The following is a 20,515-nucleotide window of genomic DNA, read 5'->3' on the forward strand; positions in this document are numbered from 1 at the left end:
TCAACCGAATTTGCTGCAATTTGGTATTTTGTATTCGTATATGGTAACAAATCTCCCCACCAAAAATGATTAATATTCGCTCCCTTTTTGGGGCAGTCCCCATATCACCCGCTTTGTGTCTTTGTGCATATGTTTGTAAGAGGTAAAAGGAAACGAGACAGACCCATATTTCCTTTTGAGGATATGCATAGAATCATTTCTGAGTCGATTTATACATGTCTGTCCGTCCGTCTGTCCATTTGTTGGTGTTAAACTTTAAACAAAGTACAGGTCGCATTTATAATCCGATTTGGATGAAATTTGGTACAGCTCATTTGTCTAGACCAAGGACGAACCCCATTGAAATTGGGAAAAATCGGTTCAGATTTAGATATAGCTCCCATATATATTTTCGTCCGATTTAAGGTAAATTTTGCACCAAAGTCCCTATATATACTTGGCACAACGTACAAAATTGAGCATAGAATAACGTAGTTGCGTTTTCGTGAAGTACAGACATAGCCCAACGGATAACCTATTGCTATTTATTCGATTTACATACTTTTGTCCCATTGTAACAAACGAATGACATGTTTATGGATAGGTCTATGTCGTTTCATATTTAGATAAATATCACATATTTGATTTCATAAAATTTCATTATAATAGTCCTGTTTAATATACGCATAGTGGTGAAGGGTATCATATAGTCGGCCCCGTATGACTTTACTACTTTCCTTACTGGTTTATATTGAAATAGTTATCCGATTTGTTCCGTGCATTTAGGCCTAGGCCTAGCCCCTGTGTTGGACGTACCAGAAGGAGTGGATCGATATTCCCCATATTTGAACTTGAACTAAGTTTGGAAGAAATCAAAATTTACTAAAACGGATTTGGTCCAACGAAACATGGGGTCTAGAATCAATATTTCGATGAGTCACATTTTCACTGTATCAAAGCTGAAATTTGTATTTGGTGTACATTATGATTTACATAATCGGTTTATAAAAATGTGCGTATAGGTCCACTTTTTGTTAGGGAACATAACAAAAAGTGGACATTTTCGTGTCATACATACATACATTTTCATACATTTTCGTGTGGACATACCCTGGTGGAGGGTATCCAAAATTCAGCCCGGCAAAACTTAACGCTTTTTCACTTGTTTATATTGAAATAGTTATCCGATTTTTTCCGCGCATTTAGGCCTAGGCCTAGCCGCTGTGTTGGACGTACCAGAAGAAATGGACGGATATTCCCCATCTTCGTTCAATCAAAATTTTCTGAAACGAACTTGGTCCAAAGAAACATGGGTTCTAGAACCAATATTTCGATGAGGCACATTTTCGCTGTATCAAAGTTTATACACCCCTATTAGCCATACGCTGAAATTTGTATTTGGTGTACATTATGATTTACATAATCAGTTTATAAAAATGTGGGTATAGGTCCACGTTTTGTTATGTGCCCTATATTTTCATTTCAAGTATATCTATGGTGGAGGGTATCTGTATGGTCTGGTACCATACTTATGAAAGCCACTGTATGTTGTTTTGCAAAATAGGCTAGCGGTACTTAATATTTACAATAAATATGTACACATATACATACATTCGCAACCGCTAGCCAAAATCCGTTGCTGCCTTCCAATAACATTGGAAAACATAAGTAGGCTTTAAAAAGCATAGCGGGCAGCAAAGGAGTTAGTTCTCGTTCGGCATTACATGCAACAGCATTCCCCCCGTGATCGTGACACAAATACAAAACAAAGTGATACAAATACAAAACAAAGTTTACAAACATACAAATTTTGAATTTCATCTAAAACAAAAATAACACTGAAACGAATACACTATATTTTGTAATGAACATACATACATACAAGAATTACAATCATACAGAAAACAACACTTTTATTAAAACATTTTGAATTACAAAACACAAAATACAAAAATTGTGAATTTAAATTAAACATAAACAACATTAAACAAAACAATTGTACAAACGCATAAATTACAAAAATTGGAAAGTTACACAAAAGAATTAAACATAAATATAAAAAATTGTTAAATACGGAAAATTGTATATATACACAAGTTACAAAATCAAATTTAAAGTACACACAACACATATACATATACTGAACACAAAGAGAATTACACATAAAAAGAATTACACATACATGAAATGAAAAAAATATAAAATTGTGCACCAAATGAATAAACATAATTTTGCACATCCATAAAACAAAAAACAAAATACAGAAATTTGTACATATACGCCAATTACAACCACAAAATTACAACATAAGTGAATTACAATAAAACTACAAAAACACAAAAAAAACAAATCTTATACATAACGAAAGGAAAAACTAGAAAACGGTTTGTACACTAAACATTGGTCCATGCGAGCCAGATAGTGTTTTTTAAATAAATAAAAAAATTCTGAGAAAAAAATAAAAATCAAAATAATAGAATTAATCAAAAGTGGAACTGGTGCTCACAGTTCATTTCAGTGAACCAGTATGAAGTGAACCAGCGACAATAAAAGAATCAGTGATAGTGAATAAAAATTGAACGTCACAAAACAAAAAAAAAAAAACAGTGATAGAACAAAAAAAAACAGTGACATAACAGCAAGCAGTGGTAAAAAAATAAATAAATTACAAATAACAAAATACAAATACCAAAAAGTGAACATAAATAACAAAACTGAAATTACAAAAAATATATAAATTGAAGTGGACAACAACAGTGAGTGGCATTCCAGTTCAAAAACAACAACAAAGGCGCCAAACAAACGAAGAAGAAGAACGCAGAAGTTGGAGCGGCAAAGATCCAAAAACAACACACAGGGTAACTACACACACACATTTCCAGTACTAAAGAGAGAGGATCAAAGTGAGTACCCATGAAATTTGTTGGGGCGAATTCAGGCATGCAGGGTTCGGAATCATTTGGCACCGACCTGTAATGCCCCTGATAAAGCACCTGTGAATAATTTGACACTTTTGGACAAAATTACCCAAAATCACACATATTGAATCGAGGCCTGACGTTGACCCTCCCTGCAGCCAAAATAACTAGTATGTAGGTAGAAATATACTAGTTGCTTTTTGCTTCAAACTAGTAACATATCTGTCCTTTTTCCATATAACGAACTGTCGATTTTAACATGGGGTTGTCATATACGCCTAACTAGTTCATTTGTATACAATTAAATTACTAGATCCTATACTAGTTAAATACGTACTAGTTGTTATGTAGTACTGTAAACTACTGTATTTGGACTAGTTTTATGTGAACTAGTGCACACTCTAGTATTCTTCATGGTAGTTTTATACTACTCACATCTTTTCTAGTTGTATATCAATCCATCATTACCAGATTCGCACTAGTTGGTTGTGAATAATTAAATACTAGTTAATTTTATCGTTTTTTATTTTAGTTTTAAAAAAGTAATATAATTTCTTTTTAAAAAATTAAATTAAAAATCCATATCCACGTTTGATGTATGTAAAAAAAAAAAATAATTCACTCAAAAATTAATACCAAAATTTAATTCACATCAATATTTCTGTTGACTCCAGCTCGATCTTTTTATTTTCAGAATTCTTTCTGAATTGCTTCTTTTTGCATAACTCCATTGCCTGGCGTAGTAGCTGTTCCGCATTTTTTCCCCCTAGGGATGGTAGAGTTTCTATGGAGTCTGGAAAATTTTAATAAATTCTTTAATTATACAAATTTGACGTTAAAATATTCAACTTACCAATTAAAGCTTTGTAGAAATTTTTATATTTCCTTAAAGAGCGTTTTCCATGAGTACCGTCTACAATAAAATCCATTATGACTTTAGAATCTAGTATATTCTCTATATTTTTTCCGACACAGTTTCGCCACAGCTTGCTCATTGTAGAGACCTAAATGTGAATGATTAAATTACTATGTTATAAAAATTAAGAAAATATTTACTTTATTCCTAATTCATTTTCGATATATTACTATACAAATAATAAACACATTTTTGTACTTACGTAAATATCTCGGTTGTCACAAGTGATTTTTTCCTCCATGTTTTGCAACATGTTTTCAGACGATATTGGAAAGTCATTTGTAGCGGTTCTGATTGACGTTTCTTGTCGAACTAATTTTGTTGTGACTACCTGACATAATAGCCTCACTGTTTTGTTGGACAGTTTTAACTAAGTCGTTGATGGTTTCTGAAAGTCGGCAATTTTAAACCAAATTAGTACAGTAAAATTGAAAATATTATTTAATTAAAAAACATAGTTCAAACAGCGATAAAAGTAGTGAATCGGCGATATCCCAATATTTGTATACTGTGTAGTAACACTCTTAATATTTTTTTCTTACCTTGTAAATTATCCATTTTTCTGGAAAGTTTTTTGCAATTTTTGCATGAGTTGTTTTCAGTACCTGAAATGAAAGAAAATACATACGAATTTATAATATATTTCATAACTGGTTTATTATGTATACCTACATGATTTGCTTTCACTTAGGGGCATCTTTATAATTTGAGAATCCATCTTTAAAAAAAAATGTTTCATAAAATACATAAAGATTATTAATATAATTAAAAATACAGACGAAAAGTGAGGACCGAATAAAACAAACGAAAAAATGTAATTTATGCTTCTAAAGACAACTATGCAAAATTGGTAGTAAGATAACATTATCATTGTGAGGAATACACATAAATTTGAAATTTATTTCTAGAATTGAGAATTTCTCTACATCACCTAAAGAAGATACATCGGCGCAGCAAATACCAATATTCATGGAATCCATTGGCTCCTTAAAATAACTTATTATATTTGTTAATCGTTTACCTATGACTAACTTTTCTTCGCCTTCTTCTTCAAAACTTTGAATTTCAATTGGAATATATGGTTTAATGCAACAGAAATTGTCTGGTTTCTTTGATGTATAAAGACATTTATTGAAGTAGTAACAAACCCCTTTATTCTTCATAGTTCTGAAACCTTGACTTGGGATATCGATAAAATAACTTTCGTATTGAACTCTTTTACTTTCCCATTGTTTGTAAATAATTTTCGAAATCATATGCAGACGAACCAGACATTAAACCTATGTCTCTAATGCTATCCACCAAATGTAGCAAAGTATGGATGTTGTAGGACACGCTACTATCTCCGAAAACAATTGGAAAATTATGTACAAACAAATCTAATAATTGTTTTGCCGGCTCCAGATTGTTATGGTAGCTCTTAGGACATAACAACAATCTACATGCGCAATGTAAGAGTAGAAAAACGTAGTATGTGTCGTCAGGAATTAGGTCTTTGAAAACAAAAATCCCAGTGTACAAAAGAAACTGGCGGAACTCCGTTGCCTTCCAGTGTGCTATGTCATCGAAACTTCTTGGTTTTCTTACAAATTCTTGTGGAACAAATGTTTTCAAAGACTCTAACTTTTTCGACATGCAGATCTTATCCCTTTTGCTAACTTTAACGATAGTTTTTCCCTCCAATATTCGTAATATAAATTTCCGCATAATTCCCAAATCTAGTAAATGCATAGTATCTATTGACACTTGGCTTATCATTTTAACGCCGATTATTTCTAATGGTGTTTTAGTATTTCTAAAATTAACGAGATGGTGTTCCAAATACTTTCTATTTTCAAAATCATCATCTGTTATTAAATCTCCTGATTTAGTACTCTAGGTTAAAAAATTCCCATTTTTTTTGCCTACTTGGGTGCATTTGCTGCAGCCATGGAACGACGCATGGCTTGGTGTACCACATATGTAAGCTTTCGCTGGTGCATCACAAACAATGGCTCGTATTTCTAAACTAAAAATATGTTCTGCAAATTGTATCCCATTTTTTGCTATGTCTTTCATTTCTTTCACAAAATCTTCTAAATACGTCAAAATACATTCCGGTTTTTTAAGACCAACATAAATCCCAACTGGAAGGACGTGCACATTTTGTGAATTAACAATTCTTATTAAAACAGGCCACAGCTGAGCTCGAGAGCTTTTAAATAAGGGCAAGCCATCAATATTTATATCAATTATTATTTTGTCTAATCCCAATAAAAATTTACCAACTTTCTGTAATTGACTTCTTATGCCTAAATGACAATACAGGCCGGGACGCACTTTCCTTATAATAGGTTTCTCAACAATTTTCGGCAATAATGTTTCTGCTTTTTTTGGTACATTTAAATTCTCTTCTCTTAAAATGCACAAAAGTTCTTCAAATGCTTTCCTGGAAATTTTGTTTCTTATGTACCACTTCCCTAACTTATCAGTAAATAACTCTTGCTGAACATTATGGTTTCTGGTGTTAACATCACATTGCTCATCTGACAAATCTGTGGTTAAAACAGCAGGCTTATCATTTATATTTATGTTTTGTGTTTCTAGATTAGAACTATTTCTTAATCTATTAATGTATTCTTCGCGTTGTTTTTTTATTAAACACAAACCTAGTTTTTGAACATTTACATAAAAACCTTGCAAATTTTGGGATTTTTTTGTCTAAACTTGGAATAAATCAGTGGAAAAAATTGGAAATCTCAGTGGAGAGATTGAAATTGAGAATACCTCGAAAAAACAAAACCCACTAACACATACAAAAAATATTGAACTTTGAAAGGAGAAATTTGGTCTCTTGTGGAAAATACATTACTACATGCAAACTTAAGAGTAACTTTTGTGGAAAAAGTTGAGCATATTTAGAACTTTTGTGGAATTATTGGAATTTTTTTTTTTGGAAATTTGACCCGCCATTTTTGGATTTTTTACATTAAACTTGTTTTAACACCATATTGGATTTGGGAAAAATTACTGACTCAGAAATACATAACATAATTGGATTTTTTTTTTGGAAAATTTGGAAATTTTTTGGAATCTTTATTACATAAATCAAATACAAAGCGTTTATATATAAATTATGGCGCAATTTTTGGCGTCATAATTTACCGACACATACATATTTTCTGGAACTCATACTACTTTATATCAATACATAATCGCCATATTAAAAATTTTTTGGCGGAATTGTTCGGCGTCGTACTTTACATTTACATATTTTCTGGTGATACATACTACTATATATTAATACATAATCGCCATATTACGATTTTTGGTGGAAAATTTGGCGTCATCGCAAATCATACAATTTTCTTGAAATCCATTTGTTGAACAAAATAATTGAAGGTTATAAAAACTTTTATTGGCAACCTCAATTAATTTATTATAACAATTGGATATTCATGACACTACTATTGAACATGTTTTTGAACAAAATTCTTTATGGTTTTTTTTGGAAAAATACTGATTTGCGTCAAGAATATTTGTTAATTACAACAAACATTTGAACAGAAATTTAACCTCTAAAACTTTTTGTCTTTGCTACAAACTAAAATCCTCCTGCAAGCGGAATTTTAAGCGATTTTAGACATCGTTGAAAACTTTTAAAAATTTTTTAGAGAATGTTTTTTTGCAACCCTAAACATTTTGGATGTGGAACGCCCTTTGCAAGTTTTGGATAAATTCTTCGAAAAATTAACTATTTTGAAAAAAACTTATAATATTTTTTGCAACCCTACATACAACTTGGATTACAAAACGCCATTAAACAACTTTATGGATTTGTAACCTTTTTTGGAAAAAAATTAAAAACTTTATTTCGTATCGCAACCCATCGAACAATTTGGATTGGAATTACCCACTTAATTTTTTTTTGAGAATTTGTTCGATATTTTTGAAATTCTTGGATTACACTTGCAACATTTTTTACAACCCAACACACATTTCTTACTGGAAACTACTACTGAGTTTCTTTTGAGAATTTTATTAGAGATTTGAACTTGAATTTTGGATTTTGAACTCACATTGACATTTTTGGCATCCCAACATACATTTTTTGAATTTTGGAACAAATTTTTAAATTGCTAAATTTGCATAATTACCACTTCCCTAACTTATCAGTAAATAACTCTTGCTGAACATTATGGTTTCTGGTGTTAACATCACATTGCTCATCTGACAAATCTGTGGTTAAAACAGCAGGCTTATCATTTATATTTATGTTTTGTGTTTCTAGATTAGAACTATTTCTTAATCTATTAATGTATTCTTCGCGTTGTTTTTTTATTAAACACAAACCTAGTTTTTGAACATTTACATAAAAACCTTGCAAATTTTGGGATTTTTTTGTCTAAACTTGGAATAAATCAGTGGAAAAAATTGGAAATCTCAGTGGAGAGATTGAAATTGAGAATACCTCGAAAAAACAAAACCCACTAACACATACAAAAAATATTGAACTTTGAAAGGAGAAATTTGGTCTCTTGTGGAAAATACATTACTACATGCAAACTTAAGAGTAACTTTTGTGGAAAAAGTTGAGCATATTTAGAACTTTTGTGGAATTATTGGATTTTTTTTTTTTGGAAATTTGACCCGCCATTTTTGGATTTTTTACATTAAACTTGTTTTAACACCATATTGGATTTGGGAAAAATTACTGACTCAGAAATACATAACATAATTGGATTTTTTTTTTGGAAAATTTGGAAATTTTTTGGAATCTTTATTACATACATCAAATACAAAGCGTTTATATATAAATTATGGCGCAATTTTTGGCGTCATAATTTACCGACACATACATATTTTCTGGAACTCATACTATTTTATATCAATACATAATCGCCATATTAAAAATTTTTTGGCGGAATTGTTCGGCGTCGTACTTTACATTTACATATTTTCTGGTGATACATACTACTATATATTAATACATAATCGCCATATTACGATTTTTGGTGGAAAATTTGGCGTCATCGCAAAGCATACAATTTTCTTGAAATCCATTTGTTGAACAAAATAATTGAAGGTTATAAAAACTTTTATTGGCAACCTCAATTAATTTATTATAACAATTGGATATTCATGACACTACTATTGAACATGTTTTTGAACAAAATTCTTTATGGTTTTTTTTGGAAAAATACTGAATTGCGTCAAGAATATTTGTTAATTACAACAAACATTTGAACAGAAATTTAACCTCTAAAACTTTTTGTCTTTGCTACAAACTAAAATCCTCCTGCAAGCGGAATTTTAAGCGATTTTAGACATCGTTGAAAACTTTTAAAAATTTTTTAGAGAATGTTTTTTTGCAACCCTAAACATTTTGGATGTGAAACGCCCTTTGCAAGTTTTGGATAAATTCTTCGAAAAATTAACTATTTTGAAAAAAACTTATAATATTTTTTGCAACCCTACATACAACTTGGATTACAAAACGCCATTAAACAACTTTATGGATTTGTAACCTTTTTTGGAAAAAAATTAAAAACTTTATTTCGTATCGAACCCATCGAACAATTTGGATTGGAATTACCCACTTAAATTTTTCTTGGAGATTTTGTTCGATATTTTTGAAATTCTTGGATTACACTTGCAACATTTTTTACAACCCAACACACATTTCTTACTGGAAACTACTACTGAGTTTCTTTTGAGAATTTTATTAGAGATTTGAACTTGAATTTTGGATTTTGAACTCACATTGACATTTTTGGCATCCCAACATACATTTTACAAATTTTTTTGCTAAATTAATAATTTTCGTTTGGTGGACAGACAGAGTTGCTTGATAAACGTTTTGACGTTTTTTTTTTATTTGGAAATTTTTCTGAAATTTATTGGATTCGCTTTTTTAATATTGTCTTTGAACTGGATCAACAAATTAACTAAGCTAAATATTCTTTTTCGGCTTCAACTTAATCGTAATTCAAAGAACACACATTCAGACTCAAAAAATTCACTTTGTCCTTGGTCAAATAATTTGGGAATTAACTTCAAAATTTTACACCGTGAAATTCTTTGAAAACGTTTTTTGAACCCATAATAACTTACTTTATTCTTGCAAGGCAAAAATTTGTTATAGAGTCAAACGCTCAACATTATCAATATGGAAAAAAGTATGCGTGAAAAATTTGCTAACTGCGTAAACGATTTGGAGGATTTTGCTTCCATTTTCTCTATTGCAAAAACAGATGAGGACGTACATTCTTTGGAGGCAACAAGCGAGCGTATGTGGAGTGCAGGGATCATGTTCCAGAAGCCGATGAGAAACCAATAGACAAAAATAAACTGAGAACACATTATTTGGAGGCAATTGACACTTATAAACAGGCGAAAAGTTCCATAAATAGACAAATCCAGACCATCAAGCAGCAATTGGAGGAAAAAACCAAACGGGAGTCTCAAATGGAGCAGAACCTAAACACAGAAGCCGATATTGCCCCGATATCAAGATTACCACCATGCGATACTGACTCTTTCAAAGGAGGATACAATGCTTGGCCAACTTTTCGAAATTTATTCTCTGCCATTTATATTCAAAATTCAAAATTGAGTAACGTGGAAAAGCTATTTCATCTTACACAGAAGACAACAGGAGAGGCAAGAGATATAATCAGTAATTTCCCTTTAACAAATGATGCTTTGGATTAGCTTGGAAACTTTTAACCGATCGGTACGAACATCGAAGGATGCAAGTGAACGAGCAAATAAAAATACTGTTTAATTTGCCAAATGTTACCACAGACTCTAGTTCGAGTATTGAAAAATTACAAAGAGCAGTCACTAGTTGCATACAGACTTTTGAAACATTAAAAATTGAAGTATCTGGATGGGATCCAATTCTTATATACCTATGTTCCAGTAAACTGCCCAGATCTTTTCTAGAAGATTTTGAAAATTCTCTTGAAAATTGCAAAACTTTACCATCATGAGATGATTTTAACAAATTCTTGACGCACAAATTTAAAACTTTGGAATCCGTTGGGAACATTAAACCAAGTTTTTCAAAATATGGCCAAAGAAAGTCGGATCCAAACAAAAGGATGAAATATACCAACAGTTTTCAAACAAATATTAATCAAAACCCTGAAAATCCAAGGAATAAAAACAAACCAAATTCTCAGCAAACCCAAACAAGCTTACCAAAATACTTGTAAAATTTGCATAGCAAATCATTTTATCAGAGATTGTCCACAATTTCAATCAAAAAATGTGAATGACATAATTCACGTTGTGAAAATGTCTCATTTATGCTATAATTGCCTTTCTTCATTTTTTTTTTGGAAAATTTGGAAATTTTTTGGAATCTTTATTACATACATCAAATACAAAGCGTTTATATATAAATTATGGCGCAATTTTTGGCGTCATAATTTACCGACACATACATATTTTCTGGAACTCATACTATTTTATATCAATACATAATCGCCATATTAAAAATTTTTTGGCGGAATTGTTCGGCGTCGTACTTTACATTTACATATTTTCTGGTGATACATACTACTATATATTAATACATAATCGCCATATTACGATTTTTGGTGGAAAATTTGGCGTCATCGCAAAGCATACAATTTTCTTGAAATCCATTTGTTGAACAAAATAATTGAAGGTTATAAAAACTTTTATTGGCAACCTCAATTAATTTATTATAACAATTGGATATTCATGACACTACTATTGAACATGTTTTTGAACAAAATTCTTTATGGTTTTTTTTGGAAAAATACTGATTTGCGTCAAGAATATTTGTTAATTACAACAAACATTTGAACAGAAATTTAACCTCTAAAACTTTTTGTCTTTGCTACAAACTAAAATCCTCCTGCAAGCGGAATTTTAAGCGATTTTAGACATCGTTGAAAACTTTTAAAAATTTTTTAGAGAATGTTTTTTTGCAACCCTAAACATTTTGGATGTGAAACGCCCTTTGCAAGTTTTGGATAAATTCTTCGAAAAATTAACTATTTTGAAAAAAACTTATAATATTTTTTGCAACCCTACATACAACTTGGATTACAAAACGCCATTAAACAACTTTATGGATTTGTAACCTTTTTTGGAAAAAAATTAAAAACTTTATTTCGTATCGCAACCCATCGAACAATTTGGATTGGAATTACCCACTTAATTTTTTTTTTTGAGAATTTGTTCGATATTTTTGAAATTCTTGGATTACACTTGCAACATTTTTTACAACCCAACACACATTTCTTACTGGAAACTACTACTGAGTTTCTTTTGAGAATTTTATTAGAGATTTGAACTTGAATTTTGGATTTTGAACTCACATTGACATTTTTGGCATCCCAACATACATTTTTTGCATAATTTTCGTTTGGTGGACAGACAGAGTTGCTTGATAAACGTTTTGACGTTTTTTTTTTTATTTGGAAATTTTTCTGAAATTTATTGGATTCGCTTTTTTAATATTGTCTTTGAACTGGATCAACAAATTAACTAAGCTAAATATTCTTTTTCGGCTTCAACTTAATCGTAATTCAAAGAACACACATTCAGACTCAAAAAATTCACTTTGTCCTTGGTCAAATAATTTGGGAATTAACTTCAAAATTTTACACCGTGAAATTCTTTGAAAACGTTTTTTGAACCCATAATAACTTACTTTATTCTTGCAAGGCAAAAATTTGTTATAGAGTCAAACGCTCAACATTATCAATATGGAAAAAAGTATGCGTGAAAAATTTGCTAACTGCGTAAACGATTTGGAGGATTTTGCTTCCATTTTCTCTATTGCAAAAACAGATGAGGACGTACATTCTTTGGAGGCAACAAGCGAGCGTATGTGGAGTGCAGGGATCATGTTCCAGAAGCCGATGAGAAACCAATAGACAAAAATAAACTGAGAACACATTATTTGGAGGCAATTGACACTTATAAACAGGCGAAAAGTTCCATAAATAGACAAATCCAGACCATCAAGCAGCAATTGGAGGAAAAAACCAAACGGGAGTCTCAAATGGAGCAGAACCTAAACACAGAAGCCGATATTGCCCCGATATCAAGATTACCACCATGCGATACTGACTCTTTCAAAGGAGGATACAATGCTTGGCCAACTTTTCGAAATTTATTCTCTGCCATTTATATTCAAAATTCAAAATTGAGTAACGTGGAAAAGCTATTTCATCTTACACAGAAGACAACAGGAGAGGCAAGAGATATAATCAGTAATTTCCCTTTAACAAATGATGCTTTGGATTAGCTTGGAAACTTTTAACCGATCGGTACGAACATCGAAGGATGCAAGTGAACGAGCAAATAAAAATACTGTTTAATTTGCCAAATGTTACCACAGACTCTAGTTCGAGTATTGAAAAATTACAAAGAGCAGTCACTAGTTGCATACAGACTTTTGAAACATTAAAAATTGAAGTATCTGGATGGGATCCAATTCTTATATACCTATGTTCCAGTAAACTGCCCAGATCTTTTCTAGAAGATTTTGAAAATTCTCTTGAAAATTGCAAAACTTTACCATCATGAGATGATTTTAACAAATTCTTGACGCACAAATTTAAAACTTTGGAATCCGTTGGGAACATTAAACCAAGTTTTTCAAAATATGGCCAAAGAAAGTCGGATCCAAACAAAAGGATGAAATATACCAACAGTTTTCAAACAAATATTAATCAAAACCCTGAAAATCCAAGGAATAAAAACAAACCAAATTCTCAGCAAACCCAAACAAGCTTACCAAAATACTTGTAAAATTTGCATAGCAAATCATTTTATCAGAGATTGTCCACAATTTCAATCAAAAAATGTGAATGACATAATTCACGTTGTGAAAATGTCTCATTTATGCTATAATTGCCTTTCTTCATTTTTTTTTTGGAAAATTTGGAAATTTTTTGGAATCTTTATTACATACATCAAATACAAAGCGTTTATATATAAATTATGGCGCAATTTTTGGCGTCATAATTTACCGACACATACATATTTTCTGGAACTCATACTATTTTATATCAATACATAATCGCCATATTAAAAATTTTTTGGCGGAATTGTTCGGCGTCGTACTTTACATTTACATATTTTCTGGTGATACATACTACTATATATTAATACATAATCGCCATATTACGATTTTTGGTGGAAAATTTGGCGTCATCGCAAAGCATACAATTTTCTTGAAATCCATTTGTTGAACAAAATAATTGAAGGTTATAAAAACTTTTATTGGCAACCTCAATTAATTTATTATAACAATTGGATATTCATGACACTACTATTGAACATGTTTTTGAACAAAATTCTTTATGGTTTTTTTTGGAAAAATACTGATTTGCGTCAAGAATATTTGTTAATTACAACAAACATTTGAACAGAAATTTAACCTCTAAAACTTTTTGTCTTTGCTACAAACTAAAATCCTCCTGCAAGCGGAATTTTAAGCGATTTTAGACATCGTTGAAAACTTTTAAAAATTTTTTAGAGAATGTTTTTTTGCAACCCTAAACATTTTGGATGTGAAACGCCCTTTGCAAGTTTTGGATAAATTCTTCGAAAAATTAACTATTTTGAAAAAAACTTATAATATTTTTTGCAACCCTACATACAACTTGGATTACAAAACGCCATTAAACAACTTTATGGATTTGTAACCTTTTTTGGAAAAAAAATTAAAAACTTTATTTCGTATCGCAACCCATCGAACAATTTGGATTGGAATTACCCACTTAATTTTTTTTTGAGAATTTGTTCGATATTTTTGAAATTCTTGGATTACACTTGCAACATTTTTTACAACCCAACACACATTTCTTACTGGAAACTACTACTGAGTTTCTTTTGAGAATTTTATTAGAGATTTGAACTTGAATTTTGGATTTTGAACTCACATTGACATTTTTGGCATCCCAACATACATTTTTTGCATAATTTTCGTTTGGTGGACAGACAGAGTTGCTTGATAAACGTTTTGACGTTTTTTTTTTTATTTGGAAATTTTTCTGAAATTTATTGGATTCGCTTTTTTAATATTGTCTTTGAACTGGATCAACAAATTAACTAAGCTAAATATTCTTTTTCGGCTTCAACTTAATCGTAATTCAAAGAACACACATTCAGACTCAAAAAATTCACTTTGTCCTTGGTCAAATAATTTGGGAATTAACTTCAAAATTTTACACCGTGAAATTCTTTGAAAACGTTTTTTGAACCCATAATAACTTACTTTATTCTTGCAAGGCAAAAATTTGTTATAGAGTCAAACGCTCAACATTATCAATATGGAAAAAAGTATGCGTGAAAAATTTGCTAACTGCGTAAACGATTTGGAGGATTTTGCTTCCATTTTCTCTATTGCAAAAACAGATGAGGACGTACATTCTTTGGAGGCAACAAGCGAGCGTATGTGGAGTGCAGGGATCATGTTCCAGAAGCCGATGAGAAACCAATAGACAAAAATAAACTGAGAACACATTAGTTGGAGGCAATTGACACTTATAAACAGGCGAAAAGTTCCATAAATAGACAAATCCAGACCATCAAGCAGCAATTGGAGGAAAAAACCAAACGGGAGTCTCAAATGGAGCAGAACCTAAACACAGAAGCCGATATTGCCCCGATATCAAGATTACCACCATGCGATACTGACTCTTTCAAAGGAGGATACAATGCTTGGCCAACTTTTCGAAATTTATTCTCTGCCATTTATATTCAAAATTCAAAATTGAGTAACGTGGAAAAGCTATTTCATCTTACACAGAAGACAACAGGAGAGGCAAGAGATATAATCAGTAATTTCCCTTTAACAAATGATGCTTTGGATTAGCTTGGAAACTTTTAACCGATCGGTACGAACATCGAAGGATGCAAGTGAACGAGCAAATAAAAATACTGTTTAATTTGCCAAATGTTACCACAGACTCTAGTTCGAGTATTGAAAAATTACAAAGAGCAGTCACTAGTTGCATACAGACTTTTGAAACATTAAAAATTGAAGTATCTGGATGGGATCCAATTCTTATATACCTATGTTCCAGTAAACTGCCCAGATCTTTTCTAGAAGATTTTGAAAATTCTCTTGAAAATTGCAAAACTTTACCATCATGAGATGATTTTAACAAATTCTTGACGCACAAATTTAAAACTTTGGAATCCGTTGGGAACATTAAACCAAGTTTTTCAAAATATGGCCAAAGAAAGTCGGATCCAAACAAAAGGATGAAATATACCAACAGTTTTCAAACAAATATTAATCAAAACCCTGAACATCCAAGGAATAAAAACAAACCAAATTCTCAGCAAACCCAAACAAGCTTACCAAAATACTTGTAAAATTTGCATAGCAAATCATTTTATCAGAGATTGTCCACAATTTCAATCAAAAAATGTGAATGACATAATTCACGTTGTGAAAATGTCTCATTTATGCTATAATTGCCTTTCTTCAAATCACGGAGTTAAGTAATGCAAGAGTCGTTTTGGCTGTAGGAACTGTAGTCAAGGACACCACACTTTGCTACATAAGGGAACGGAAACCCAACTTGCAATACAACCCCTAGATAGAGATGAGGCACGCCCTAGTACAAGTGCTGCAGCTCTTACAACACTTATAAAGTCCACATCGAAGGAAGAACCAGAAAATATTTCAACATTAACTCTGCAGGATAAAGGAAATAATCCAACAAATCCCAGAGGAACATTACTTTTCACCGCAATTGTACAAATAGAAGCAAACGGTCAGTTTTATAATGCAAGAGCAATTATTGATTCTGGATCTCAGTCATTGAAAAATTGAAGAATCGATTGAATTTACCAACAAAGCGAAATCTCGTACATGTTACAGGAATCAATCATATTATTTCGGAGACTTCTGCTAAATCATGCCTTTTTACATTACGTTCAAGATTAGAACCCAACTTTAAATTGGAAGTTTCGGCACCTGTATTAAAGTCATTACCCTCAACTTTACCACCTTATAACTTCGATAAAAATCAACTTAGAGATGCTTCAACTTGGGATTTAGCAGATCCTAAATTTTATATAAGCCAACCAGTAGATCTTCTAATTGCCAACCAGTAGATCTTGTCCAAACATGGAAAATAGAAATTCCTATACAAAACGGGAAGTGCTTTCTACCATAGCAAAGTTATTCGATCCTTGTGGTTGGCTAGCCCCAATTGTTGTAGTAGCTAAACTCGTTATGCTGCAAGTGTGGCTGGATAAGATAAACTGGGACGATATTTTAATACCCATTACTATGCTGAATTGAAAAAATTTCGTTAAAAATAGTGGTGATATTGAAAATCTTAAAATTCCAAGATGGATTCATTACTCTCCAAGCAGCAATATTGAAATACATGGATTTTGTGATGCTTATGCTGCCGCATTATATATTAGAATGGAGAAACCAAACATCGAAATAGAAACATTCCTTTTGACTGCAAAAACAAGAGTCGCCCCTATTAAAAAATCTCTCTTCCAAGTTTGGAATTATGCGGAGCTGTTTTACTGTCAAAATTTACAGCCTCAATACTAAAAAGCCTTCAAATTTCAAACTTTTCTGTACAATATTGGACTGATTCCACAATATTTCTTGCATGGCTAAAGAAAAAAAAAAAATAAAAAAAAAATAATTGGCCACCACATGAAATTATTGAGAAAACTAATATTGAAGCAAAAACCGTTAAAGTTATGGCAACAAAGATTGAGGAAGACCCATTAAAGAATTTCTCATCTCTTTCGAAAGTTTACCGTACCTATGCATATGCTTTGAGATTTTGGAGAAATACTGGAGAAAATAGACGAAATTTGAGAATTACATCTCCAGAACTTACAGCAGAAGAGATCCATGAAGGCAAAAGAGCTGTCATAATCAGCACACAAAAATTCTACTTTCCAGCGGAGTATGAATTATTACAAAAAGGATCTCGCATATCATCAAGCAGTACTTTATTAACATTAACCCCTTTTTTAGACTCGAAGGGTATCATGCGAGCAAATGGTAGATTAATACAGTCGCCAGTTCTCACCTACAATGAGCGCCACCCTATTATTTTGCCGTACAATGCGAAATTAACACAATTAATTGTTGAATTTACACATAAAATAACATTACATGGTGGAAACCAACTCATGACACGAGTCTTAAGATCTGAATTTTGGATATCCAGACTAAAACCCTTGGTCAAAAAGGTCATCCACAACTGCAAACCATGCGTATTATACAAAAGTCAATCACAAAGACAAATAATGGCATCTTTGTCCCCAGAAAGAAACTTACTTTCACGCCCATTTAACAATACTGGAGTCGATTTCGCTGGCCCATTTAACATAAAAAACTTTACTGGAAGAGCTTGTCTAATAACTAAAGGATACGTTTGCGTCTTTGTCTGTTTCGCAACAAAGGCCATACATTCATTAAAAATTTACAAAATTCGGCCAATCCGAGTGCACGTGGTTCGACAGCAAAGTGTTTTCCCAACGAAGAGTTTTTAATCCCAATCGGATTCTTTTGGTTAACATAGGTGAGTGTTAGTAATAAAGGGCAAATACATACATATGTATTCCTTTTTCCCTTGCTCCACCCGAACCTGATCTGTCCGATGGTGACTTAACTCTAGCCAACAGATGGAAAAGACTCAAAATAATTTCCCAGCATTTTTGTCAAAGATGGAAATCAGAATATCTTAGAGAGCTACACCGTAGAACAAAATGGAAATATGAAACAGAAAATCTGAAGGGAGGGGATTTGATAGTTATTAAAGACGATAGACTCGCTCCGACTGAGTGGAAAATGGGTAGAATAGTTAAAACATATCACGGAATAGACACTTACGTACGGGTTGTTGACATACGTACTACTGGAGGAACGATAACTCGACCCATATCAAAAGTCGTCAAATTGTTTTCCGACTGACTAGTCGGTCCCCCCTTTACAAAAAACTTTGGTACTCTCCTCTCACTCTTTTCAGACATGGCTGCCTACTTACAAGACCGTGATTGGCAACCAGAGAACCGAAGCCATCGTCCGGCCCGGCGTCAGCAGAACCCCAGGTCGGTGGACCGACAACGCCGAGAAAATTTATCCCAACGGCAATGGTACGGGTGGTGGCCGAAGGGATAGAAACACACGTTACATTGAGGGCTCTGGTCAGTCAGTCATCAGTGATGTCGTCCTTTAGGCGGCTGGGTCTGAGATCGTTCCTATACAAGCACAGGCGATTTACATCATTTAAAATTATAGCACGCAATACGAGCGATACTGGGGCGTTGAAGGTGAACGCTCTTATTACAAATGAACCAACCCAAGATTTCCCCACACACAGACTAGCCGATGTAGATCCAAGAGGCAATACCCCAATTGAAATTGAGCTAGGCGGCGATACCTACACGGCCATTAGTCGAGATTGCAAATTTTTTTACTGGGCTTGGAGATATTTATGCCTGCGAAACAGCATTGGGCTTTGTACTTTCCGTGCCAATTAAGATTATGCCAGTAAACTAGAGCGGAAAGTCTTCACTGGGTCACGGGGGCGGAGAATATATGGTCTGGTACCATACTTATGAAAGCCACTGTATGTTGTTTTGCAAAATTGGCTAGCGGTACTTAATATTTACAATAAATATGTACACACATACATACATTCGCAACCGCTAGCCAAAACCCTTTGCTGCATTCCAATAACATTGGAAAACATAAGTAGCCTTTAAAATAGCGGGCAGCAAAGGAGTTAGTTCTCGTTCGGCATTAAATGCAACAGCATTCCCCCCGTGATCGTGACACAAATACCAAACAAAGTGATAACATTTAGTTTACAAACATACAAATTTTGAATTTCATCTAAAACAAAAATAACACTGAAACAAATACACTACATTTTGTAGTTAACATACATACAGAATATTTAACAAGAATTACAGTCATACAGAAAACCACACTTTTATTAAAACATTTTGAATTACAAAACACAAACTACAAAAATTGTGAATTTAAATGAAACATAAACAACATTAAACAAAGCTATTGTACAAACGCATAAATTACAAAAATTGGAAAGTTACACAAAAGAATTAAACATAAATATAAAAAAAATTGTTAAATACGGAAAATTGTACATATACACAAGTTACAAAATCAAATTTGAAGTACACACAACACATATACATATATTGAACACAAAGAGAATTACACATAAAAAGAATTACACATACATGAAATGAAAAAAAAATATATATATAAAATTGTACACCAAATGAATAAACATAATTTTGCACATCCATAAAACAAAATACAGAAATTTGTACATATACGCCAATTACAACCACAGAATTACAACAAAAGTGAATTACAATAAAATTACAAAAACACAAAAAAACAAATCTTATACGTAACGAAAGGAAAAACTTAACGCTTTTCACTTGTTTTATTTGGAAATAGATTTTTGTTAAATACTAAAATCGCATGAAGTGGATTAAATGCGATTAGGTCGTGGATCTTTCGCTTTCCACATAGTGATAGACACCCAATTTCAGATATTTTTCATAAAATTTAAAAAAAATCTTTACATGCAAATATTATAATTCTTGATAATGGTTCAACTATTTTTTTTTCTTGAAATCTGCTTGTCATATTTAATATTAGTTTGTCTAAACATGGGACAAATTATGTAGTTGTATAGAA

The 20,515-nt window shown here is 32.1% G+C and overlaps 1 protein-coding gene across 1 annotated transcript; it reads right to left on the reverse strand.

Annotated features, from left to right (window-relative positions):
- Positions 1 to 3,079: 3,079 nt before the first annotated feature.
- On the reverse strand, positions 3,080 to 4,140 carry LOC133330425 (uncharacterized). The gene is made up of 3 exons (XM_061538856.1): positions 4,016 to 4,140; positions 3,751 to 3,901; positions 3,080 to 3,690 (listed from the first exon to the last, which is right to left on the reverse strand). Exons 1-3 carry the CDS (start codon positions 4,064 to 4,066, stop codon positions 3,545 to 3,547), a joined length of 348 nt encoding a protein of 115 aa, XP_061394840.1. The 5' UTR covers positions 4,067 to 4,140; the 3' UTR covers positions 3,080 to 3,544.
- Positions 4,141 to 20,515: the final 16,375 nt, after the last annotated feature.

Source organism: Musca vetustissima, unplaced genomic scaffold (genome assembly GCF_032173495.1).
Source record: "Musca vetustissima isolate MV318-11 ecotype Yass unplaced genomic scaffold, APGP_CSIRO_Mvet_v1 utg30212, whole genome shotgun sequence".
Classification (NCBI taxonomy): Eukaryota; Metazoa; Arthropoda; class Insecta; order Diptera; family Muscidae; genus Musca; species Musca vetustissima.